The sequence below is a fragment of the Microcebus murinus genome, chromosome 6, assembly GCF_040939455.1.
Source record: "Microcebus murinus isolate Inina chromosome 6, M.murinus_Inina_mat1.0, whole genome shotgun sequence".
Classification (NCBI taxonomy): Eukaryota; Metazoa; Chordata; class Mammalia; order Primates; family Cheirogaleidae; genus Microcebus; species Microcebus murinus.
In genome coordinates, this window is record NC_134109.1 from 24170157 (window position 1) to 24197206 (window position 27050).

The window sequence follows — 27050 nt, forward strand, 5'->3', positions numbered from 1 at the left end:
ATCATAATAAATAAATAAAATAAATAAACAAATGGACAAATAAATAAAAAGAAGACTACTGATAAAGAAAATGTCATATTATCTCTAAGCAAAAATAAACAAATACGCAATAGTTCCATTGGGAAATACTTACAAGATCTTCAATTGTTGAGAATTTTCACGGGTTTTAGGGTCAGAAAGCCTAAGTTTAAATCCCAGTGCTACAGTCAATAAACTCTATGATGATGGGCAAAATTACTTACCACGTGGGGCACTGAATTTTCCTACACAGTGAAATGGATGTAACAATATCTATCTTGTATCGATGCCATCAGGATTAAATGTTAAGAGGACTAAACAAGAAAACATGTAAAAATACCTAAGATGATACTCCCTTCTTATTTGGTAGTGTTAATTATTCTCATAAAGTTCTGACCAGTTTAGAATAATGTTGACACCATTTTAAATCTGCTGACATTTCCTAGCTGTAAATAGTTGTATCATTTCCTATGATCCTATATGTGTGTATGTGTACACATGTGTCTTTATACACATGCTGCTTAAACTTAGGACTCTGGATGAGTATGCATTTTAGAAAGAAATGTACAATTAATAATTGTGCATTATTAGGATTGTTCTTCTATTTTTCCATTGACAGAAACCATTCAAACCATTAAGCCATTCTTTTGTTTGTTTGTTACAGTAAGCATGTATTACTTACATGTCCAGGAAAAATAAATGTTGCTAATTTCATTGTGGAAAAGAAAAGACATTTGTTAGAATAAAAAGAAAGAAACCTTCTTTCACCCACATCATATTTACCATGCTAAGTGTGTCATATCTTCAACTTTCAAACACATAAAGCTATAGAAAATAAGTAGATATATGGAATGCAAGGCAAAAATGCTCATTAAATTGGAAAATACATATCTAACAATAACTTTAAAAATATTTTCCAAAAAATGCCCAGAAATATTAATCAGAGGGAAGTGATTATATTAAGTATGAGAACTACATTCCTTTGGTTTTAAAATGGTTCTTCAAAACCAATACAAAGCCATCAATTCCAGGCATTTCCTCTCCTAAACCTAAAATCAGTGAAAATGCAATATACTTAGATTTTTGTCCCTAGACAAAGGTCTCATAGTCAAACCATGCACAATCTAGCAGACAGGAAATTCCCACAGCAGCTGTGCAAACACAAAGACTCACCTGGACCTTGACTGACATCTGTGGCAGCATTTTCATAAGGGAGGAAAAGGGAGAGGAGAGAGAAGGGGAGAAAAAGGAAGAAGAGTGTTAGCAGCACACACACACACAAGGCAATGTGCCCTTGCATGACTCTCAGGTTCATGCAAGCCCCCAAAGGTGCTCAGCTTCTGAACACTTAGTTCTACCTTCACCCAAGAACCACCCATGCAAGCCGAGGGACCAAGCCCCCTTTTCACTGTGCATGTAGCAAGAAAGGTGAGCTTCACATCTGTCCGGAAAGACATCATCCTGGAATCAGATAGGGCTCCAAAGAGCCAAGCAGACTGGAATCCTGCAAGAATATTGGTTAAAATATTCTCATTGATTTCTGCACACCGACACCAAAGCAAATCCTCCTCCTCCTCTTTAGATACCAGACATTGGACGTGAAGTCAAGCGAGGTTTCCCAGCAGAGAGAAAATTTAATAAGAAACCACTCCCTTGAGGCACAAAGAAAAACAGGCATAAGAATTAAGAGCAAGTCGCAGCATCATTCACAACCTAGGACTGAAGGACACAAGATCACAAAATATTTACAATTCCCTCCCTCCCCGGGATGCCCAGTGACCATTCTTCATCACAGACAGCAGTGTGCGCACATGAGATTGTGTGTGAGCAGATCATTCACCACGCAAATTGAAATTCTGCCTCCCCCTTTAATTTTTCTCCTTGCTTTCCACCCCATCACTAATGACAGGAATTGCCATTTGAAATCACTTTTGATAACTACAAATAAATACCCAACCCTGGAAAGGTTGACATTTGAATTAAGCCAATGAACTTTCTAAAAATGAAGAACGGTTCACTCCTATCAGTTCCACGGACAACACAATCTCCTCCTCCTACCCTGGGATATAAAATTGAATCGTGCTGGGGAAGCAAAACCAAGAGCAGCCCAAGGCATTGTCAAAACCCAGACCCTGCCTGACAGGATATACTCCAGCAGAGAAGGAGCCAGGGGCTGCTTCAGGAAACCACTGACAGACGGTCTTGGACTCACAGAATGTTGGATCTGGAGTACACATTAATTACCTAGTTTAATTCTTTTTGGTTAAGATGGAGGAGGTTGAGAGACTTGCTCAAGGTCACACAGCTAGCTCAGGAACAGAGCCTAGAAAAGATCCTCGATCTCTTGATTCCCACCCAGTTCAACATCCCCGCAACTGACGCCTGGCTCCCTCGAGGGCAAAGGGTACCCGAGTTCAGTTTGCAGACTAAAGTGATAGCCCTGAAGCCATGGGGACGCTGGGTGAGAGTCATGGGTCATGGTTTATCTTCTGTGCCTCTAATGTGCTACCTGAACAAGATGGAGAGTACTCTCCCATAATAAAACACATGCAATCAGATCTGCAAAGCTCCAGGGAGTCCTTAGGGCTCTTGCCCTGGGAAAATTCAGGCGCTGACCGACTGAACTCGCCCCAGCACCCAGGAGGGGCGCACCCACAGCCACAGCTGAGCATTTCTCCAGCCCACGCCCTGCGTTCCCTAGAAGCTGTATCTTCCCAAAGAGACTTCTAGAGTGTTCTGAATCATTCCTTAGCCACACCCCTTTTCAGGTTTTCTGGTGTGTTAGATTTAGGGGTGAAGTGGGAAGAGGAAGAAAAGAGGCAAAATAGAAGAGGTGGGAAGGGAAAACAAGCTGCATCAGTAACGAAGCAGGGCATTAACCGTAACTGATGGATTGCCTGGAATAGCGGTTGTTAAAATACCCCTTAATTAAACAGGACATCAAACTATTTACATGTGGTGGAGTTCTGTGGCAGGAGTGTCAACACTATTGTTCATACAAACACGCTCTTTGGGAACTCCAAAACCCAGGCAGACAGAATTCCTTGGAACCCCAATGGCCTTTCAATACTGATTACTTGGCCCATTTGGGGATGGTGACTAGTCTTAAACTTTAGAGACAGACAGGCCTGGGTTCAAATCCCAGGCCACTCTGCGGACCTGGACTCATCATTGAACTTCTAAGAGTCATTTTCCTCAGCTATGAAATAGCAATAATAACAGAGCCTCCCTCCTGGGGGTGTTATGAGAATTAAACGAGATTAAATGCTTGTAAAGCACTTAACTTGGTACAAGGCAAACGCTGCATAAACGTTAGCTGCTTTGATTGTTATCACTTAGAATTACTACAGACAGAAGTACCAAAAAATATTCACCAGATGGCTCACTGGAAACACCAAGAGACCATGGGAATTAAGCCGGTGCTTCTGGTTCAATTCTTTTACTTATGAATAAGGACATCTGCTCCAGCTCTCCCCTCCCTTCCCAGCCCTCCGTGTGAAGAGGAGGCACAAGCAGAAGCAAGGGTCAAAAAAATTTCATTCTTATTTCTTTTGTCTTCTCTCTTCAAGCCTCAATTTGGCATAGTTCTAGTCCTGTGCATGAAAATACAGCATGTGTTCTTGTCAAAGAGGGGCAGAATTGACACCAAGAAAACCGGCCCTCCTTTAGCTGAGGATCAAGGTCCAAGCTCAGTTCCTCACTGTGGCACCAACCTGGAGGCAGTTCTGAGCAGTATTCCAACTTTAGGACTAGACACACGGTATCACCTGGCCCTTCCCCAAGGAGCAGTGAGTGACCTGAATTTCTGGACTCAGTTCTGACTGACAGAATGAAAGGAAAAAGGCAGGAGGTAGATGGGGGAGGGGATGGCTGGAGGGTGGGGATCAGACCCTCGACAGTATCCGTCTGTCGTATTCTCTGCCCAGCATCCTTTTCCTCCTCTTCTTGTAAAAACCCCCAGCTGTCTTCTGAGGAGCCCCTTTCTCACCTTAATCCATGTGACTTGGTAAAGGTGATGCCCCACTCCCACGTTAGCTCCAAGGGTAGTCACATGAATCATGCCAAGTCTATCTCCTGGACCCAATAATTGGCTGGGAAACAGACATGTGACCCAAGCCCAACCAATGAGAGTCTTCCCAGGGAATTTTAATGGAATTATCAGGAAATAGGGTGCTCTCTTTTCTCTGGAACTGCCAGATTCCATCTTTTTTACCATATGGAGATACCATACCTGAGAATGAGGCCAATATAGAAGAAAACGAGATTTCTTAGTATAATAAGGGAAATAAGGCAGAACTAGAGTCAAATTCCAGCTCTGGCCCTCTGTCCATAGGCAAGAAAGAACTTCAGCTTCTCTGAGCCTCAAACTTCTCAGGTACAAATGGAGATATTAATAGTATCTATGCCAGTGAGTTGTATCAATGGAGGTAATTTATTCACCATTGAATATATATCGACTGAGCACCTATTAGAGGCCAAACCCTGCTTTAAGCATTGGGGATGTAAGCAGTGAAGGAAACAGACAACACCCTTGGGTTTTAATAGAGATATAAACAATAAAAACACAGATATATAATGTCAAATAGTGATTAGTACCATGATGAAAGGAAAAGTAGAGTAAGTGGCAGTAGAAGGTCCTCATTTTAGGTAGTTAAAGGCAGCCTTTCTGAGGAAGTAATATTTGAGCTGATGCCTGAAGAAGGTGAGAAACACTCTTACATACACCTGACAAAGACTGTTCAGGCAGGGGAATAACAAAGGCAAAAGCTCTAGGCAGGACCTGCTCACTTAGTTATTTCCAATGTTGTCATAGAGGGACCAAGGACTGGCTCACATTACCTGGCACCTTCCCTCTTCCATCTTCCTAGCTCTGTCACTCATGCACAGTCCTCAGCAGGTAACAGGTGCTAGAGGAATACTCAGGGGAAAAAAAGATCCTCCTGAAAACCAGTTCTGGTCAGTTGTGGCCACTTCCCTTAGAATTGTTATGCTCCAGATGGGGAGCAAAACAGGAATAAAAGGATTTAAAACCTGCCACCACCCTTCACCCACTCTCATCAGCATCACAACCAGGGGAAGAAGTAAATTAGGGCATTCCCACCTCCACTCAGAACCCCACGGACACTTATTGCATATTCAACAATAACTTTAGCCACAAGTGCATACACTCAGCATGGTTATTTTCAAGTTCAAAGGAAACAATTCCTGGCAGTTTGGGGGTACCTGGTTCTTCCAACCATGGTGGGGAAAAGAAAGGAAACTCCACCTGCCACTGTTGCACTATAGAAGCTAGCTCAGCTGGGGTGGGGGGAGAAGCTAGCTCAGCTGGGGGGAGAAGCTAGCTCAGCTGGGGGGAGGCCCTCCCACCTCACCCTTCATTTAGACTCCAGATCATCTCAAGAGCTAGGTGTCCAAGAGTCCCCATGCCTCTGGAGGAGCTTTGGGGAGCATGGGGCAGGCTGCACAGCCAGCCAGCCTCCTGGAGGCGAGTCCCAGCCAAACCTTTGGGGACACCACCTGGTGAACTCTGCCTTGAGTCTGACCTATTTTCTGGGAGAGAAAATAGAATATAGATTTAAATGCAGTGGCGCTCTGGAAAACTACAGGCCCAGCAGTGTGAGAAAATAAAACAGCAGGAGGTAGCTGAGGAAGTGCTGGCACAGGTGAGGATGCCACCTCCCCTAGATCAATCTTATCTGGATGTCAACTGCCTTTTCTTCTGTGCCCCTACTTTTTGTCTATTAAAATTGATATACACACATACATATACACACATATATTTCCTCTGGCCAGTCCTGGGGCCCAATGCTGCTCCCCCATATACAGACCCCAGCCTGTCTAACAGCAGCAACCACAGGCAGAGTGACCTCCAGGGACGACAGCCCCAGACATGGGGGACAGCAAGGCAAGGAGTCAGAAACACCTGCAGCTGCATCACAGGTCTGCCTTCCTTGTGTGACCACAGGGAGGGTTTCTGGTTGATTTTTATAATACTCTTGTCCTCTTATATATGCAGGTAATAAAATTACCAGCTAACATTGACTGTATGCTTTCTATGTGCTAGGCACTGTTGTTCTAAGCTCCTCACAACAACCCTTTGGGATAGGAGCTATTACCACACCCATTTTACAGAGAAGGAAACTGAGGCACAGAAAGCTTAGGTAAATGGCCCATAGTCACACAGTCTGCAGAACCAGAGCCTGAATCCTGGCAGGGCAGCTGTGGATTCCTCCCACCCTGTGTCAATCACCATGTTGGCAGCTTCACCCCATCAGAGGGTGAATGTGAGGATAAAATGGGATAAAAGCAATACTGATCGTAACAACGCTCACATTTACTGAGCATGCTCTGTGTGCTGGGCACCATGCCAAGTGCTTCAAAGCCATCATCTTATTTAATCTTCTCTGCAACCCTAACAGGTAGGAATATTATTCATCCCATTTTACAGATAAGGAAACTAAGGCCCAGAGAGGATGCTCTATCATTATTTATTCCTCTAAGACAGCAGCACACCACATAAGGGTCAAGCTATATTTCTGAATAAAAGAGCAAACCAGGACGGAAACCATCTAACCCATGGAGCTAGAAATTAGGGATATGAATATGGGGCATTTCACAGATGTGAGAAAAAGGCACTGCCCAGGGCCCAGGGAAGGGGTCAGAGGCAGTATGACCATGTGCCTGGACAACTAGAGCCCCTGCTCTGGACTTTACGCTTTAGAGGGACCTGCTCTGTTCCTTCTGCAGCCATGTCCCGGTTCAGGAACTGAGGATTCCACAAGGTCAAATGATGTTCCCACCCAGAGCCAGCAACATCTTCCCCCTACTTATGGAATATGCCCTGGTGCCGAGAATTCCTGGCCCAAATGGCCCCCAATCCACAGGGGCCTCCTCCTTGGATCTGTTCTCCCAAATCAGACCAACCCACTGGTGTGTGTACTCTGGTGTCAAGAAGTGGCCAAGGAGATGCCGTTTGCAAGAGCTGTGAACGTCTGCAGTCTGGGGTGTCCACACAGATGTGTGTGAGGACCTTCTCGGTGCTGGAGGTGGAGAGAAAGGGGCTTGTCTTGGGCCCCAAGATATCAAAGCAGGTCTTTAACTGGCTTTCCACTGAGGATTACACTGAGCCAGAACAGTAGAAGGGGAGAAAGGCAGAGAGTGCACTTCCGCAACAGCCCATCTACTCCTGCCCTGGGGGAGAAATAAGCACAAGGTTTTCCCTTCTCCAAGAACAAACACAGAAATATTTTTTTTAAGTTAAGAGCTAAAGCAAACTTCCAGCAGTGAGGAGGCTGGGTTTCCTGCCTTCTAGGGCTCTTTCTGGCTCTCAGTGTCTGAGCTCTTCAAACACAGGAAGAGTTGTCACTACAAAAGGCCGGGTGATGTTAGCTTTATCCCAAACATGAGGGTCCATTTATCTGCCTTGGTAGCAGACTGAGCCCCAGAGTCCTGGCGCTGTTTGCTTTTGTTCTTTGATGCTAATAACTCCAGACTGCAAGATGAGGCGGCAGTAGCGGCTGTGTCCAGTGCCAGCTAGCCTGGGCAGGCAGTGGCCGGGAGCAGGGAAGGAAGAAAAGCAGGGAAGACCAAGGAGGGGATCCCTGTGGGCCAGGTCACTGCTGTGCCCGAACACCTACAGGGGCTCTTCTACTTGCAGTGACTCTGGCTTGAGTACCCAGGGCTTGACTGACAGTTGGGAGAGGCAGTCTACAGATACAATCAGATCAGTGCCTGCAGATAGCATTTTATTTATTTATTTATTTATTTTTTAATGCTTCAGGGGGTTTGAGGACAAACAAACACAGGGGTTTGACTCCTGGCTTTGCCACTTGTTATTAAAATATTTTTGGTCAATTTCTTAGCTTCATGTCTCTCTTCGGGAATAATGGCAGCATAGTCAGTTCTGCTAGAAGCATCTATGCAATTCCTACGAGTCACTTCACTATGCAAAATTACACAGTAAAAACCACAGGGCTTACAGGAAAAATGGAGGTGGGGAACAACACCCCAAAACATCAGTGACACAGAATAAAAGATAGGAGCCAATTTTACACATGTTAAATAGTTAAGAAATAGGTAAGTACTACAATAAATATGGCACTTTAAGAAGACCTGAAGTTTGCTTGTGGAAGTCAGAGGTTTGTGAATGATAGTGAAGTGATGGAAGGAGGGTCACCTGGAATTGGATGGAAAGTTAAAACACCAGGTGTAGAGCAGGACTCATACATACATGGTGACTGAGGGCTAGTTCAGTGTTGAGATACGTGCATTTTGTGAGTTTCCAGATAGTCTGGTTCAGCTGGCTGCAGTTTTCTGCCTTCACCTAGTGTTTCTTGTGTACAAAAGCATGCATAATTAAAGGCAGAATTATTATGCTCAAACTGTTCCCTAATATATCAATCATATTAGAACAAATTTGCATTTTCAAAACAAGCGTTATAACAGAACTGACTGTCCCTAATTTATATGACTTTTGTGAGAATCAAATGAAATGATCCATATAAAGGGTTTAGCACAATGTTGGGCAGATAGTAAACATTTGAGAAACTTATTGAAATTATTAATATCTCTGCTGCTTGTTGACACGTCCTTTGTAAACTTTAAAGTGACAAGTTGAAATTCTATTGACCTGTTTCAGCCTTGCAAACAAAAGGCATCGCCAGCCAAATAATACCTTAGGCCATGAGGTCGGCACCTGCAATATCTCCCATACAACAAGACAGGGGCTTTGGAAAAGTCCTCATAGCAGATGGGCACTGCCAGGGAACAGGGTTCCTATGCCAACCTCCTAGGTAAAGAAATAGATGCTATCCTCTCCAAATTGCAGCATGACCCACGAGAGAGAAATACACACCTGTATCTCAGAGAACACCAGGAAATTGAAAAAAAAACTGACCTAAATGAGACGATGTCCCATCATCTGCTAAGATAGAGAGGAATGTATTACAGGAGGGGAAAGAAATTTGTCAGTTCCTGTGTTGGAAAACACCCTAGACACAGACATCTTCGATTCCCCTGCTCCTTTAGGTAGCATAGGGGTTAAGGGGCAGGTTCTGGAGTCAGGTAGACATGGATGAAAATCCTGGCTCTTCCACGCATGTGAGATCCGGCATGTTAACTAACCTCTCTGAGCTCTAACTTCCCCATCTACAAAATAGGGACAACCTACGTACCTTGTAGGACTGATGTAAGGGTTATAAAGAGCCAATGTATGGAAAAGGACTGGGCAAGTCATCTGGCACAGAGGAAGTACTAATTGATGTTGGCAATCCTAACTGTTGTATTACATGACCGCAGCAATTTCCTTGAGAAAGAGGATCTGCCCTCTTTCCAAGAATTCCTTACTTTCTGGAAACACTCCAGCTCCTCAGAGTTTATGCCAACTGGAACAATGTTCTGGGAGAAGCAGGTGGGTCTCCTAGGGTTTCAGTAGAGGTGAGTTCTGCAAAGTTTGCAATTCAGTACAAAAAAAGAGCCTTGGAAGAGGAAGCATACTATAGCTCCTCTGTAGGGGGCGCTGTTACAGAGTGTTGGAAGGAGCCCTGGGCTGGGAATCAGAAGACCCAGTGGTTTTTTCCCCCAGTTGTTTTTTTTTTTTTTTTAATTGTGGTAAAATACACAGAAAACAAAATGTACCATCATAACCATCTTTAAGTGTGCAGTTCACTGTTATTATGTTCACAATGTTGCAACCATCACCACCATCTCTCCAGAACTATTTTTATCTTGCAAAACTGAAACTCTATACCCGTTAAACACTAACACCCCTCCCCACCACCACCAATCTACTTTCTGTCTCTATGAATTTGACTACTCTAGGTACTCCCATACGTGGAATCATATAGTGTTTGTCTTTTTGTGACTGGCTTGCTTCCTTTAGCATAATACCCTCAAGTTCATCCTCAAGGTTGTAGCATGTGCCAGAACTTCCCTTCCTTTTTAAGGCTGAATAATATTCCATTGTGTGTTTATAACACATTTCACTTACAGAAGCCTGGTTTTGAGGCTGACTTTCCAGCCTCATACCAGCTGTGGGACCTTAGGCAATGTAACCTCCCCCACCTTCATTTTCCATATCTCTTACTGTGGGAATAATGACACTAATTACAGGACCAAGTTGCTCTGAGGCTCGAATGAGACCATAAATGTAGAAGCACTTTGCAAACAACAAAGTGCTATGTCATTCATCTGTTCACTCAAGACGTATTGATCAAGTGGCCATTCCGTACTAGCGATTATGCTAGGTCTCAGTGTTAACAAAGAGGATTAAGTGGTATTCCTATTCACAATGGCATAATAAAAGAAATTTTAGAAACATGGCCCAAAAGACAGCTGCAGGGATCATTAGCCACTACAATCCCTGTCATTTACTGAAAGCCTCCTATATGCCAGGCACCTGCAGCTGTTTCTGCACATATATGACCTCACTTAATCATACTGATGTAGATGCTTATGTTACCCCACTTAACAGATAAGGAAATTAAGGCTCAGGGAAGTTAATATCCCCAACTGCACTCAGCTCATAAATATTTAACAGTAGCCAGGATTTGAACCCAAATTTCTCTGACTTTTTCTTCCCACAGTAGCCTTTCTCCATCCCCAATTGTTTCTTCCCTCACTGGCCTAATCACCCAAATCTATCACCCTTTGTGACATGGGGGGAAACTACATGCCACACTCACTTAGGCACTAGAGACTCAAAAAGACTACCCTGCATGCAGCTGAGAGTCGATCTAATCCACCAAGAGAGTACATAAACATGGTAGGGTGGCTGTAAGTGGCCTTCTAGTATCCCACTTAGCGCTAATGGGGAATTTAGGATTGATGGAGAATGCTTAAAAGTCTTTTGCTGAAGAAACCTTAAAGCGCTCCAGAGGATAGGCAGCAACAACTAAGTGGAGAAAAGTCTTTTGTAAGAACATTTCACCATAATTGGCCAGAGGTCAGATCAACACCTCCTAAGGTTGGGCTCCCTGGGAGGCATGTAGAAAGTTTTGAGCTCAAAGGCCAACTTTGCTATTCATTACGGGACCTTGGGATAAGTTACTTAAACATCCTCTGTAAACTGGGGATCATAACATTAATTTCTGAGTCATCAGGAGTATCAAAAGAGGCAAATGCATATAAAATGCCTAATGACCTGCCTGTTACCCTGCTAGCACACATTAGTTCCCTTTTCTTTGATTGGAATACTGTGTTAAGAAAGAGTCTGAGGCACCATATGGGCTTGGGATAAAAAGATCATGATTGATTAGCAGTGTCTGCTATGAGCTTGAGAAGGAAGGGGTCACATACGGGCTCAAGTTAGCATTCAACTGAATGCTTCTCAAAGGGTCCTATGAGTTTCTAGTGACCTAGGAAATCTGGGGAGAAAGCCAGCAGCCCTGCTAGAAGGTTCTCTCACTTTTAAGCCACTTGGCAGCTTTTCTGCTTTCCCTTGTACCCTTCCTTTTCTCTCATTTTCAAAAAATGAGCAAGGTTGATCTCTTCCCCTTTGTAAAATAAGGCGGTGTTGTAATGCTCTGGACCTAAAAGAATCTTCTTTGAGTCTGAGAACCACACATACAGTCTACTAATCAGTACCAGTTCCACTCTGAAAGGCTCAACAGGATTGCGCAGGCCCTTCCAGAGGGAGCTCAGAAACCCAGGCAAAGACATTCTGCTTCCAGGAACCACGGAGATCGGGTGAGAAGAGGGGGAGTCCTGAAAAGAACTTCACATTTCACCCATCAATAATATACTTTTGGAGTTATAATTAGAATTATTAATCTCCATTTTTATCTTGTAACTGCTATGGTACTACAATTAAAAATAGTTCAAAAACAGTAAAAACAAAACAGGGGAGGTGTTTATGTGAATTTCAGAGAGACTAGCAGAAAAGCAGAGAATTTCAGAGGTGGAAAAATCTTAGCATGTCAAGTAGGTCCGTCCCTTTCATTTCACAGGTTCATTCTGTTGACACATGCGTTGCACATTTATCCACATCCCAGGGACATCGCTAGGCACTAGGGTGAGGGCGGAGGAACAAGACAGACACAGGTCTTGTGCTCTTGGAGCCTAAAGTCTAGCAGGGGGGATGGGTTGCAAATAATAGGATAGGCGATTAGTTAATTATAATTGTGATCAGTGCCCTGGAGTTGTGCAGAATACTTTGAGGCACAGAAGAGGAAACACAGACCCAAGGGAGGGGAATCCATATGTCCACCCAGCTGGACAAGGTCAAAGCTGAAATCAGAATTCAGGTCACAGTTCATTGTTTTTCCCACTGTGCCACCATGGCTGGGGCAGCAATATCCTGACGGGGGTCTGGGAGAACACCGAGCCTTAAGAGAACAGCCGTACAGTAGAAAGAAAAGCAAGTAGCCAAATTGCTGCAGCTTTTGTACATGAACAGCAGCGTGAACTTGGAGATTTACTTGTAAGCCCAGACATTCACTCAACGCATTTTAGCAGTGAGAAATGGTTTTAACCATCTCACAGTGGGGTCCTAAACGCTAGAGCCTTCAACAACCCGGACAACAGGCAGGAGGGAGGGAGGGCCTCCCCGACAGGAATTAGAAAGGGCAGACAGTGGGTGGTGTAGACCCACCACTCTGGCTGAGCTCTGATCTATCTGCTGTGCTTTGCTTTGGAATTAATCAAACAAATCTCTTGATAAATCTAAGGCCGTTATTAGACAACACTAATATCCCCCTTAGAGTAATCCAGACAAATACATTCAAAGAGCGGGGGGGAGTCCCAAGTGACTGGAAAACAGACTCTTTTCCTGTTCTCACACATCCACACGAGACCACGCCCACGGGCACTGGCCCTCACCCCCCCAGCCCAGATGTCTGCTCCCAGCAGCACCCTCGGCTCCTGCCCTGATTGCTTCAGGCACGGGGAATGAACCAAGGAGGGGGAGGAGGCCTGGATTCCCTCCCCTCCCCAACTCTGCCACTGACCTAATTTTCCACAAGAGAGGATTTTTCCTTTTTGGTCCTACTTGTTTGTAAATCATGCTACCCCAGTGCACACATAGCTCAAGGCGGGCCCAGCTAGGATGCAGCGAGAAGACAGGAGCATGGAACTGCGGCCCCAGCTGCCATTTTGTACGGAGGTTGGGTCGGTGGAAATTCTTCTGTTAGTTCAGGAGAGGGGTTGGGAAGTGGATGCTGAGAGGAGGAAGGGGTGCTGTCCAGATCATCCCAATTTTCCATTCTGACTCTGCCCTTCACTGAACAAGGGGGCTATATATTCTAAAATGAGCTGACAGAGTTCTGCCACTAAGTTAATATATGACCTTGAATAGGTTTCTTAATCCTTCCAGGTCACTGGTCTCTATAAACAACACAAGATATGCTGACCTTGACGTTTTTGACTCCTTGAGTATATTTTGGACCCACCAAGAAACTATCTAGAAAGGGACTGACTTTAGGTGTAGAAAGAAAAGGTGGTTTTTCAAACTACAAAAATTGACCTGGAAAAAAAAAAAAAATAGACCTGTCAGGGGGAAAAAAAAACAACATGAAATAGAACTGACAGCAGCTAAAAATGCACATGGTAAAATTTGTTATTGACTAAAATATTGAAAAAAGAATCAAGCATTCTTGACAAAATTTAGACCTGAAAATTTGATGCGAGAAAATTGGACATAGTAGAAATAATGGCCACAAAAGAACAGTCACCATAGTAGAAGCTATATAGGTACAATTTGAGCGGCACACAAAAAATACCTGATCAATGAATCAAATCTTCATTACAAAATACGCATGGAGCAAAATTGATCTTGTTAAAAATAATTCAGTAAGATAAAACTGAATTGGAAAAATAAGAAATGGTTTAAGTATTCTGAAGAGAAAATGGATTGAGGAATTATATGCCCACTACATTTATTTGCTTCTGAGAAATATTTCCTTGCTAAAAATGTTCTAGACTTGGCTAATTCTGATTACACCAACACAGAGTTAAAAGGTCTCAGGGTCAAAACTATGCAATCTAAACATCTTGATAAATGCTGAATAAAAAGAAATTATATGGTCTCAGAGGTCCCGTCCAGTTGCAACTCTCTTTCTGACAAAAGATCAGAATAAAAAGTGAATAAAATTATACAAATACTTTGCTCCTAGGAAGAATGTAGCATGAGAACGAGCAGTCACCTGCAACGGTGGTTCTCAGATCAATAGAGTTTATTAACCTGTAACATATTTAAAGCAACATAAAGCAAATTTGGAGACTAACATAGGCTAACCATATTTTTATATTACCAAGAAAGAACAACAACAACAAAAAACCTAATACTTTATATTATCATATTTCTTTAAAAAGAAAAAATATTTTAATACTCCCAAAATGAAAGGGCATATCTCAGAATTTTTTTTAAAAAATTGAATGTGACTTTACAAAAAATTTACTACACTATGTTTATTCTTCTTGCTTTCATGCAGAATGGGAAGACTTCATTCTAGTCCATTGTGTGTCTTTGTGCTACTGGGTGGAGGGCAGACTGGGGGTTCTCTCTCTGCTTTAGTCTCCCCATCTGTAAAATGGGAATAAAATGTAAAGCTATTTGCAGTGCCTGAAACATAGAAGTGGTCAGTAGATGTTTGCCTAAAACCAAGAAGCAGAAGGCACTTAGAAATCAGGCTGATTCCCCAGCCTCAGATTTTACCACTACTCCTCCACGCTGAGAATCCTTTAGATGTTCTGGAATATAAATGTCCCTGGCAACAACAGCTGAAGAGCAGAGATTGATCAGGGCAGCCTCCTATTCCTCTTCGGGTACCAAGAATACACTGTGGCAGGTGGGAGGACCTGGGAGGGCAGGGCTGAGCCCTTGAGCAGCAGGAAGAAAGGGCAGCTATTTGGAACGGCGCAGGCTGACTTCTGTGCTGTGGGTGGGAGCCACACGGCGCGGCTATTTGAGGAATAAGTTTCTCTAGGCTGGTGGCAAATGACACTCACTATGGCTTTCTTGTCCCAGCAGCCTTTCATTTTCAGTTTCTCCACAAGAGAGCTTCCTTTAGCTGGAGATTCCACCCCAAATCCTCACTTCCAGGATTCCGAACTCTGTACGGGGATGTCCATGGGGATGTCCACTGTCAGACAAGACCAGCTGCCCTCATCTTATCACACTGAGAGCTTCTCTCTTCCCCCATCCCCAGACAGTCCTCCACCCACCCATCTGTCCATCCATCCATCATTGCCCATCAACCATACTCCAAGCAAACACATAAAATGAAAGATAGGCCGGGCGCGGTGGCTCACGCCTGTAATCCTAGCACTCTGGGAGGCCGAGGTGGGTGGATTGCTTGAGGTCAGGAGTTTGAAACCAGCCTGAGCAAGAGTGAGACCCAGTCTCTACTATAAATAGAAAGAAATTAATTGGCCAACTAATATTTATAGAAAAAAAAATTAGCCGGGCATGGTGGCACATGCCTGTAGTCCCAGCTACTTGGGAGGCTGAGACAGGAGGATTGCTTGAGTCCCAGAGATTGAGAATGCTGTAAGCTAGGCTGATGCCATGGCACTCACTCTAGCCTTGGCAACAAAGTGAGACTCTGTCTCTAAATAAATAAATAAATAAATAAATAAATAAATAAATAAATAAATAAATAAATAAAACATAGTTCCTGCCAAGGATATTAGACTAATCAGTTTTGTCCTTCAGCCAAGCAAGCGACAACAAACACTACAGCCCCACTCCATCACTTGCTCCCTGTTCCTTCTCATCTTTGGATGTCACCTCCCCAGGGAGGCCTCCCTGACCATCCTTGTTTTCTTTAGATCTCTCCTCACCCTGTCCTTTCCTCCTATTGCACTCATCACAAGTAATTATACATTTGTTGGTTTCCATTTTCCATAGCAAAATCTCTATTCATTTGTAAGCTCATTGCAGACAGGCACCATAGCTGCTTGGGTCACCCTGATTGCACTTGGCAATCAGTGTTCTTTAGAATCCATAAATTCTCCTTAGCCACATATCTGTTTTCAGCGTGGTGTAGGGGAAGGGATGCTAGGCTAGGAGTTAGGATACTTGGGCTCTAATCCCAGTCACCCAACCACTTGCTAGCCGAGTGGTTAGCAAGTAAGTCACCTTACTTCTCTAGGTCACAGTTTCATAAAAGGAGACTGAACTGTGATGTCCAAGAGCGGGGAGGGGTAATAAAATGCATGAGTTGGGGGAATATGTACATTGAAATAATGTTCATTTTGCAATTGAATACAAGTAAAAGATTTTCACCAAAGCTTGACAAAGGCCTCTTGGATAGTGGTAGACAACAAAAACAACAACAAAAATTACTTGGGAGGGTCATAGGTTTAGAAAGATGGTAAGAACTTGGGATTCCAGCACAAGCAGTCCATGCTTCCAGATCCATTTCAATTATGGCCTGTGGGATGGAATAAGGCACGAGGGTAAAAAGTGGTGGTCCAGGGCAGCTTGGATGTTTCTCTCTGCAAAACCCATCTGAACCAGAGTCAGAGCTGAGCAAAGTCAGTTATGTGCAGGAGAGGGAGAAGGTCAGAAGAAGACAGGTAGTGTCCCTGCATGCTAGAGACTCCCCAGCTGGGCCAGCCGAGAATAGGGTTGGGTCACTGATGGCCACAGGAGCCTCTGTCCAATACCAGGTTGAACAAGGGTAGCAGAGAGAGGCAAGAGCTCAAACTCCACAGCGACCTCCCAGGTTCTTGGCTTAGACAGATAGATTGCTTTCTCTTAAACCCCCATTTTCTCATCTATAAAACCAGGAAAACCACCACCTCCCTGGTAAGGGTGGTTGGGAGACTGAAAGGAAGTCACATGTGAATGTACTTAGGCCAGTCTTTGGCACACAATAAACACTTCATGAAAATTGATCATCACTATTAAATTTGCTCCATCAAAAATAGGTAATAAGTCATAAGACTTCCATGAAATTAAAATGCATCATTGAAGACTACTCAGGAGCATGGTAAGAGCTGGGCACTGAACTCAGCCTAAGTACTGAGTCTACACTAAGTCTACAGGCTTCACCTATGACCTTCAGCCGGCAGGAGAGCCAGCCTGGAACTATGAGTCCAGAAAAAGACCCAGACCTCCTGTGACTCCTTGAAGTGTCTTAGTCACACTTATGAACTTGAGCCTTTGCTCTGCCAGGCGTGAAGAGGGACCCTAAACCCATAGAGACCACTGATATGCTACACGCCTCCTGTCAAAGCATCTGTCACTTTATAGTTGCTTGGTTAATTGCAGCAGCATGATGTGCCTGTCCAGTTCATCGCGCTTACCCAGTGCTTCTCCTGGCGCACAGTGGGTTCGCAATACGTGTTCATCGTTGCTGGAAGGGGTGGAAAGAGCTGCCTTTCTGATAACACCACTGGTGTGGGTAAGAAATTCACATGAGCATGCATGTCCACGAGGCTCCATTTCTCGGTTCTTGTTGCACGCCAGCTGGGCCCCTAACACCTCAATTTCTTCTGCTTAGAAAAACGAAGGCGTTCCCCCTCCTCCCTAGGCTCCCCATTCTGACTTACGCTAGATAAGCAACTTCAGATTGCTGAACAGCAACACACAACACAGCTGGGCGAAAATTCCTGTGTCCTGAAATTCCTGGAAAACTGATGCCTAGCAAGCATTCGGAGCACAGACTCGGCCCCCACCCCCAGCCCCGGAGAGTCAGAGGCAGGAGGAGGGCAGCGAGCAGGCAACGAGAGCGGAGCCTCAATTTTCTTAAAGTATTTTGCTTTCTCTCCACACATCCCACCCCACCCCTGGGCAGAGACATGGAATCCACAAGTGAATTAATTACCAGCACTTATATGTTGCTAGCTGAGCGGGGCTTCCAGCATCTCTGGCGTGTGGGGGGCATCTTGCTCTTTCAGCCCTCAGGGACCACAGTTAGAGGAATGTCTCCCCCCAGTCCCAGGAGACGGTGTGGGGCTTTGAGCTGAGCTTCAGTGCTGGTAGCGCAGAGAGTTCAGTGCTTGACCCCAAGAAAAACTTAGCTAAAGCATTTTGTGTTTGACTCTTATGGCCTCAAAGAAGCACAAGGATCGAATCAGAACACCAATTTGCTGATCCTGGGCCAGTCTCTTTATTTCTCTGGGTTTGTTTATTTCAGATCATTGAGTCCTTGTTTCTCATGGAATCCTGATGTTTTAAGAATCAGAAACTCCACCACGTGCAAAACACCCAAAACCCTCGGGTTCATCACCTTGTGTATGAGACTTAAGTTTCTATTGGTAGAAATGTTCTGAAATGAACAAACCTCACTAAATTGAAAGTAGAAGAAAAGCCAATGTAAATAATTTTTGAAACTAAATGATGCAATTCTTAATGCCATTTTATTACATTCAAATGCATGCCCCAACTTCAACCAGGTTAAGAAATTGTATGTTTTAATTTATTCACCAGTGAAGAACTTTAAAGAACTTTCCTTTACTCCTAGTTTCCATCTACATTTCTGATCATCTGTTGTAGTCTATCTAATGAATTCCTTTTCCTCCATGACCCTAAATATTAAGGCTCCCAAAGGTTCTGAGTTTAGGCTTCTTTTCCTCTCAACCATACTCCTTCCCTGCACAACCTCATCCATGTCCCCATCCCTGTAACAACAGCCCTGACATCATGCCCAGCCCCATCCTATGCCTTCATGCCAACTATTGTACCCACCTGCTGCAAGGGTCCTCTAGGCTCTGGAAAGGCAGAATATGGCCAAACCAAATTTATTATTATCCCTCTCTCACGCAAGCCTGCTCCTCCCACTGGCTTTCCTGTCCTATAGACCTACAACCAGACGGGCATATTATCAAAGCTCCACCTTTCTCTTGTCAATAGTGATAACGGTAATATTCACTGAGCACTTACTATGTGCCAAGCATTGCTCTAAGCATTCTATGTGCACTATCTCCTTCAAGCCTCATCATAATCCTAAATGGTGCACACTATTACCATCCCTGTTTCACAGATGGTGAAATCAGAACACAGAGAAGGGAAGCCCTTTGCCCATATTTGCATAGCCCTTTGCCCATATTTGCCCATTTCCATAGTATATGGCAGAGCCAGGTAGTCTAAGTCCAAAACGAAACATCAGTGTCTAACACCAATTATTAAGTTTCTCTCCTTGACATCACTATAATTGGCCCCCCTTCATCCCTACTCCCCCAGAACAGACTCTTCTCTCACCAAGACCACATAATAGCCTCCCTGCTTAAGCCTTCCGATGGCAACCATCCTAAAAACTGCCCCCAGAGTCACCTTCCTAAAATTCAAATCTGACTCTGTCTATACTCAACTGAAAAAAAATTTTGGTGGCTCCCAATTGTGGAAAAAATCAATGTCCAAAATTCTTACAAAGACTTTAAGACCCTCCCTGCCGAACTTCTCCACTTACTACTCTCTCATTGGCCTCAATCCTTCAATCTAACCCATTAACTACTGCAAACTACAAGGAAGAGCATCCTGCTGCCTCCTAGAGATGCCCGGAGTGCCCTTTCCTCCCAGTCTCCCAATTAAAGCTTCCAAGTCCTGCCCAAGAATTTCCTCTGTGAAGTTTCCTCTGACTCTCACTCCAAGCACATGAATGTACACACACACACACACACACACACACACACACCCCAAAAGGGGCAAAATACTCCCTTTTAAGGTAACCTACAAATATTCCACCTGGTATTACAGCAACCCTGATGTATGTTGACCTCTTTGCCCAACAGGCTTCCCAACTATACCATAAGCTCCTCACGGGCAGGGATCACACTGGTATGTTACAGACATTCACTCAGTGAATGCCAGACATCTAAGCTCATTCCAATAAACAGATGGCCTATTCCACCAAATAGATGATAGTATGTCAAGAACCACTTCGTAAAAGCTTGAAGATACTTCAAAGACTGTACTTGTACACAAAAGTTGCCCCGGTGATTTTCCATGCTGCGATTTTTATGCTGAACACAGCTCTGGGATAGCGTTAGTAATCCTGAGCAGAGCAAGGCCATCGAAGGAGGAGGTGTGTCTGGAGCACCTTCCCATGGAGCCCTCCAGAGCCACCTGGCAGGCCAGCCAAGACCGCCACACAGGGCTGAAGACACAGTAGCGGAGCCCAGCTCACACCCACTGGCAGCTACACTGCTCTGGGCATCTCTCCACTTGTAAGCCGCAAGCCCTGGGGGTGAGGAAATGCTACAGGAAGCCAGGAGTGACAATAACCGGTTAGAGAGAGAGGAAGGTGGATTTCAGTATTGATCGGTCACCTCCAACCCCTTCTGAAAAATTACCCATTAGAAAAAAGAATTTCCCTATAGTCTCCCAATTGATGTACATTCATTTGTAAGCAACTTACATATAAGTTAACAATGTGTTTTATTATTTCCTTCCTATATCCCCAAAGAATGATCTTGCCTGCACCCCATTCTGAAGGCCACCGATCTAGAGAATAACGTTCCCCATGTCCCTAAAAGACAGGGTGTGTACGTGATCAAACAGGAGGGTGGGCCTGGCTACCAAGACCTCCCTTCCCCAAACCGTGGAGTCCTTGGCTTGAAGGCACACACATGCCAGCACACACTCCGCACAGCATCACGACCGCACCTGCAGCACCCCTTCTGGGGACAGAGCTTGGCGAAGCCGTGCATTCTGCAGTCCAGCACTTCTAACCATTAAAGAAGTTTTCCTCTGCAGCTCTGATTCCTTCAGCTCTCCCACTCTCTCCACTACATGGCAGCGCTTCTGCTATCTGAGGACAATTATCCTTTCCCCAGTGAGCTTGTCTTCTCCAGGGAATCCACGAGAGCTAATGGGGCCTCTCCATCATCAGTGACAACAACGTGCCTGCCTCAAACAGCCATTCCACCAGCACCAACACGGTCCCAGGCTGGCTGCTTCCTATAATTGTTACAGGAAATCATTGGTTTGTAAACAAACAAACAGTCTTTCTAGTTCGTCCTCAACTAGATCAAACCAAGTGCAATGTGTATGTGCTTGACACAGATTCAACAAAAGTCGCCCCACAGAAAACACACCACTCCTCTCCTTAAAAGAGAGAAGATTTTTCCAAGGGTGGCCAGTGTGGTCCAAGTTCTACCTGACTTCCTTGATTAATTTATTGGACAAGATATCACTGCATTCACATTCCTGGGAAACTGCGTCCATCCGCCACACATTAGTGAGCACATACACACACATATGTGAACACAGACACATATGTACACATATAAAACATAAATACACACACAGTGTGCTTTATGAAGTCAACACACATTTATGGAACACCTGCTTTTTGTCAGAGACGTGACATTTAGTGCACAAGCCTGTATGTGCATTAATTAACAGTGGGAAACAGAGCACCCCAACCTTGGTTTCATGTCTTACAATTCCCAAAGAGAGGAGCTCCTCGTGTACACGCCTGCAACAGGAACCGGGAAACCCAGCTGGGCAATCGCCACTTGCATTAAGGATGGGAAAGCCAAAGGGAGCCAAGAGGCACGTTAAAATGTAGCCACTGGTTATATATTCTACACGAGGAAAAAATAGCCCCAATCTGCATTAACAAGACAGAAAACGCAATATCAGGATGAGCAAACAGCAAAGTTTCCGCAGCAACTAAAACCCAACCATCCTCTGTACGTGTGGCAATGACCACACCCACGTCCCAGCACAGGCATGTGGTCCATGAAACCTGGCTAGACAACGAGAACACGGATGTGTGACTCCAGTTACATTTCAATGCATGGACTCCAAACTATGTCTGTGGGCTTTGCTCTTAAAAGTGAACTATTTTTTAAACCACAAAATTATGAGATGAGTTCCTTTTTCTTTGTGGCTGTATCAGTAAAATGACTGTCAACGGAGAGGTGGCTGAGAGCCAAGGCTGGCCTCATCCCCTTTAGGGTGCAGAAGGGGATTTGCTTGGCAGGTTTCCAGTCTATGCCAATGTGGGAGCAACATCTTATAGCCCTGCCTAAGCCCTCTCCCTGGGAGAGTTCTGCCCAACAGTGCCAGAAACATGAGATGCCCAGGGCAACCTGGCAGAGTAGGAAGCATTTTCAGATAAGGGCATATGCTTCCAAGGCCAGTCTCCAGGAGCAGCTATTCAATACTGCTTCATCTCCTGACCTTTTTTATTAAACCATCCTGCTAGGCTTTTTAGCAAAATCTTCATTTCTGTTGGCATGTCTGACCGTGGCTACCAGGATGTGCTTGTCAAGCAAATCCAATCCAAATCCCTTTTCCTCTACTCCATTGCATTCCAGAACTTCCCATCTTACTGCAGAGCAATTTGAGATTTCCAGGGTGCTCCTTAGAAATTCAAAGATGCTAAAAACCTAGCCGGATTTGGAGGAAGATGGGACATCTTAGGGGGATGAAATGAGGCCCAGACAATAGAGCCAGAGATGGGGCTAACCACGAATCTCTCACAATGCAAGCTCCCCAGGAACAAAATGACTGGAGCATGAATCACCTGCTTCCATCAAATCTCTTCCCACACCAATCCCTCCCACATTGTTTAAGATTAATCACAAGCAGTTAATTCTAAATAACTCAGCGGCGTGTGTACTGCTAGTGCCATATTAGAGAAGCCCTTATAGATTTTACCTTGACACAAGGGTTAATTCCCACAGAGCATCATTCAGAAGTATAAGGACCCACCCACATGTCCCCTGCACGCACTTGGCCCATTGTAAAGGTCGGATGGCTTTAAATAGAATGAAGACAATGAGAAAGTGGCTGGGGCTGATGTAGGGAAGAGTTCCCTGACACCCAGCATGGATCAGAGGTACATTAGGCTGCCTTGAAAAGCACCCAGCTCCCATCACTGCAGTTGACTAGGGTTTTGGGTTTTTTTGTGTTTTTTTTTTGGAGGGGGTGCGGGGAGGAAGGTCATCCTAAACAGTGCAGAAGAGGATGAGGAATCAGTAGTTAGACCCAAGGACTTCCAAAGTCCCCTTTCAACTTATTTTCCCATGACTCTCTACAATGTACCTTTATTTCCAGTGTATCACACAGGGCGAGGCCATGGCTAGAAGGCATATCAATGTCTTAGCATCCTCTATGAGCATCACAGGACCTGCTCTTCGTCCCTCGGATTCCTGCAACCCCCCAAATTTCAGTGTGTCTCCCTAAAACTAAGCAGGGGCTCACAGCGCATCGCGCAATTGCGCATCACCTCTGCCTTAACTCCCGCCTGTTTTTCCTGACCTAGATCAAGCAAATTTGCCATGGGAGGATTAGTCTTTCAGGGATCCCAGGGTCAGAGGCTCAGCACCCTCCAAGCCTCCTCTTCCCATGGCCTTAACCCTTCAAGGCTAACCATGCAAGAGACGGGGCCTTTCTCTGGAGAGGAAAGAAGCCTCAGAGAACAAGAGGAGGAAAGAAACTGTATCTGGTGACCTCCTTTGCTTTCCAGCTTATTCCTCCTCACAAGTGGGGTACTCATTTTTATTTAAGACCAACTTATTAAGGAAATAAGCTACACACACTCTCACTGCATTTCTTTCTGTTCTCCAGGGGCTGCAGGCAACACATTTCCAATCATACCTGGAGGAGAGGTTACAGATTGCCTGAAATGTACCACCTGCTGGAGTGGAGGTTCTAGCCCTCAACTTGCCCACAACCATAGCACTGTTGAGACTGTCATCTGAGGACTTCACACCGGCAAACAGGGCAACTTCAGGAGAACCAAACTGGCAGATCAAAGGCAAGAATGTCAGGAGAGGATCGGATGAATAGCATCTCATCAAGAAACTTGAGGGAAAAGCTCCCCAGAGTAATTTTCTTAGCTACAAAGACACTGTACTTAAATAAGAATCTCAGTAAAACCAAAAGGATCCTAAATGCATTTCACAGCTAGAAAACTTGAACCAGGAGCTTCACATTGCCTGCAGTTCATGTCCCTGCCTGTCTTCCCTCTCCAGCTTCCTGAGGGCCTTGCATACCTTTGCATAGGGCAGTGGTTTTCCCCGAAAGAGCTGACAGCATTCACAATTGCTAGAACTAGATACAAGGTAAGTTTTGTCACAGAGTGGAACTGGATAGTTTCACTGGACAAGTATGAGGTCAATTTGTTTTTAAAAGCTACTGGTGCTGGTTCCAGGGTTGGGAAAATAAAAACAACTTTGGAAAATATATTATTTAGGAACACTGTGGACAGCAGCAGTTGAGGTTTGAGAGCAGATATAGATAATGACACATTTAAAGGGGGCCCCCGCGTTGCTTTTAAATAGGTCACCCAAAGACATCAATTTTTGGAGAACAACAGCAATAATGACAACCTACTGGCAATGTCAGTTCCCAAATAGATCACGGGAGACAGGCCTGCAGAGCCACACTTTGTCCGTCTCCTCTGCCAGCCTCAGTCTGACACCTGCAACACAGCCTCCCAATGAGCCACAGCAAACCAAACATCCCAACTTCGGCTGGGGAATTCTCCAGAGGATGACTGGAGTTATCCCTCTGTTTAAATGCCAGATTGCTGTTCTAAATCTACAGCAAACATTTCCAAATATTCCCTCCCTTTACCCATAGGGTATCCTAAGATGTCTCCTCCCACCACATCTTCCCAAATGATACTCCCATATGCCCTCCCCTCTCTGACACTCCCTGGCCATGACTCTTCCACTCCTGTGAGGTATGACGTGGGAAACGTGTCTGTGATGAAGGGTCATTGGTCACAGGAAAATCACACATACACCCGGAGCAGCATTGCTGTCACCGGACAGCAACAAGTCTCTGAGGGAAAGCCACAGAGGTGGGGCCCGAAGCTCATGATATTTGGTGGGGGGGCAGGGGGAAGTTCCTTAAGAAAAAAAAAATTTGCATTTATCAAATTGCAAATGTAAAATTAGGTATGGGGCCTTGGAAGGGGCCTATGCAATTGAGGGATACAGGAAAGGTTCAGTTTCACGGTACATCCACCTCTGTAATCATCTCCCCTCCCACACACACAAAGGAAAAGAAAAGAAGAAAGACAGAGAAAGGGAGTTTGGTTTTGTTCTATGTGCAGAGAAGTAGATGGCAGCAGGAGACGTAGAAGGAGTCTGACAGGGGAGTCCAGAGTGAGGTGCTAGGCGCTTCCTGGTACCTGGGAAACCAAAGGTAAGTCTGAAGAGGCCGTCCTGCCCAGCGATGTCCGGTGTGGGCTTAGCTGTGCTCCAACTGGGTCCGATCCCAGTCGCTTCACTGAAAACCACGGTCTTGAGGCTGGGAATTGCATACTGTACTCATGTTCATTCACTGCATTCTCTTTCCTATTCTCTCTCTGTCTCTGGCTGGGAGGAACGAGGCTCCTGGGACAGGCCAAGCTGATAACCTCCTGCACCAGGAGCTTGACATTTTGCTTATCATCCCATCCAGGGAGTCACTGCTCCACCTCCTGATGGAGACAAAGCCATCTGTGCTCGGCAAGGGAGCCTGTGAGCAGAGGTAAAACGCTGTGCTGGGGGTCTGGGCTCTTGGGTCCCAGAGACACCTGCCAAGCAGGCAGCATGCAAGATTGCCCTCATACCTCCTACCCACAAGTTCAAGGTCTGGGTCTCCTTGCCTATTCAGTGGGGTGGTAAGGCTGCCCTACCAGCCTCACTGGGATGCTGGGAGCGCCAGAAAACCACGTTTGCAGGCAGAGAGCTCTGAATACCATCCAACCTTCACAACCATTGTCAGCAGCCACACACTTTTGGGCAGGAGAAAGTGGCAATGAAATTGGATTCTATACACTTCTGAAATTCCCTTTTTTAATTTCTGCCACCTTTCAAACTGGGATAAAGGAAAATGGGGGAGGTAGGAATAGCCGAAAGGGAAGCATCAAATCTTCTATGAAACCAAATTGATGTGCAGTGTGTTCTTACACGGGCCAATAGTCCAGAGTCAGAACGTGCTCTTCCCTGGAGATTATGCAGATAACGTTGTATGCTTTATCTCATTTAATGTTCTCAACAACTCCATACTGTATGACTTCTTATTATCCCTACTTTACCAAGAGGCAAGATAGCACAGTAGTCAAGAGAGTTGACTCTGAAGCCAGGCTGCCTACACACAAATCCCGGCTTTGCCTTTTATTACCTGCGTGATCTTGCATGAGTTATTTAACCTCTTATCCCTCAGTTTCCTTATCTACAAAATGAGCATAACCATAGTATGTCAAGAGTGGTTGTGAGGGTTACAAGAGTTAATGCAGTTAAAACAAGGTGGGCATGGAGCAAGTGCTCTATCATTGTTAGCCACTATTATTATTATATTTCATTATTATTCATGAAAATACTGAAGCTTCAAAAACTGTCTCCAAAGAAGTACAACATGTAAATGGAGAAACCCAAATTTATACCCACATCATTTTCACTCAAGTAGCCATACTCTTAACCACTATGCTAAACTGTGTTTAGATTCCAAATTCCTCTGCACCTCAGTTTCCTCGTCTGTAAAATGGAGCTGGTGAATAATATCAATCTCACAGGAGTCTTTTGAAAATTAGATGAGCCACTGAATATAAAAAGCATCTAGAATGTCAGGCCCAGAGTGGTATTCAATAATAGCAATGCTAATAATATTATTATTTTGTCTAAGGAAGGGCACCCAAACTTCAGAGCCCTGCCCCCAAAGCCTCCCTCACTCCAGTTCACCTCTGGAGTGTCAGTGCTATGGACCTACACTGCAGAGCCAGTGACTACAGGGCCATAGGAGGAGGGGTACATTGGTCCCATCTTGCAAGCACAGCTTGCAACCCACACCCCACCTCTTCCGCCCTGTGAAGGAGAGAGAGGACCCAGCTGATGGGCAGCTGCCCCAGGAACTGGAAACCATCGTTCTGGAACAGCCTGCAAAGGGAGATAGGGGTCTGGAAAATAATTAGCCCCCAGCGTTGGGCCTGTGGTATCTCATTACCAAATGCAAATGCAAGTTCACATGCCACTCCAAGGCTCCTGGCAAAATGCCTGCCTGACCCTCAACCTTGCTGAATCTGGACCACAGCGTTATCCATTGCCCACCCTCTTTGCAGCCCGCAGCTGGTATGCAGTTTCTGCAAAGGGAGAAGGCTGCTCTCACCCCACTGAAGGGGAACATGCAAGAAGGGTCTTATTTC

General features: G+C 44.9%; 1 protein-coding gene across 17 annotated transcripts in view; it reads right to left on the bottom strand.

The window, feature by feature from the left end:
• Positions 1-27050, bottom strand: part of NRXN3 (neurexin 3) — a 1566790-nt gene that overhangs the window by 1464580 nt on the left and 75160 nt on the right. For all 17 annotated transcript variants that reach the window (XR_012919693.1, XM_020286124.2, XM_076003826.1 and 14 more), the window contains exon 3: positions 1192-1209. Coding sequence is in view for 16 of the 17 variants with exons in the window: in XM_020286124.2 (XP_020141713.1) it covers positions 1192-1209 (18 nt within the window). In the remaining variant the exon portion in view is untranslated. The remainder of the gene's footprint in view (positions 1-1191; positions 1210-27050) is intronic.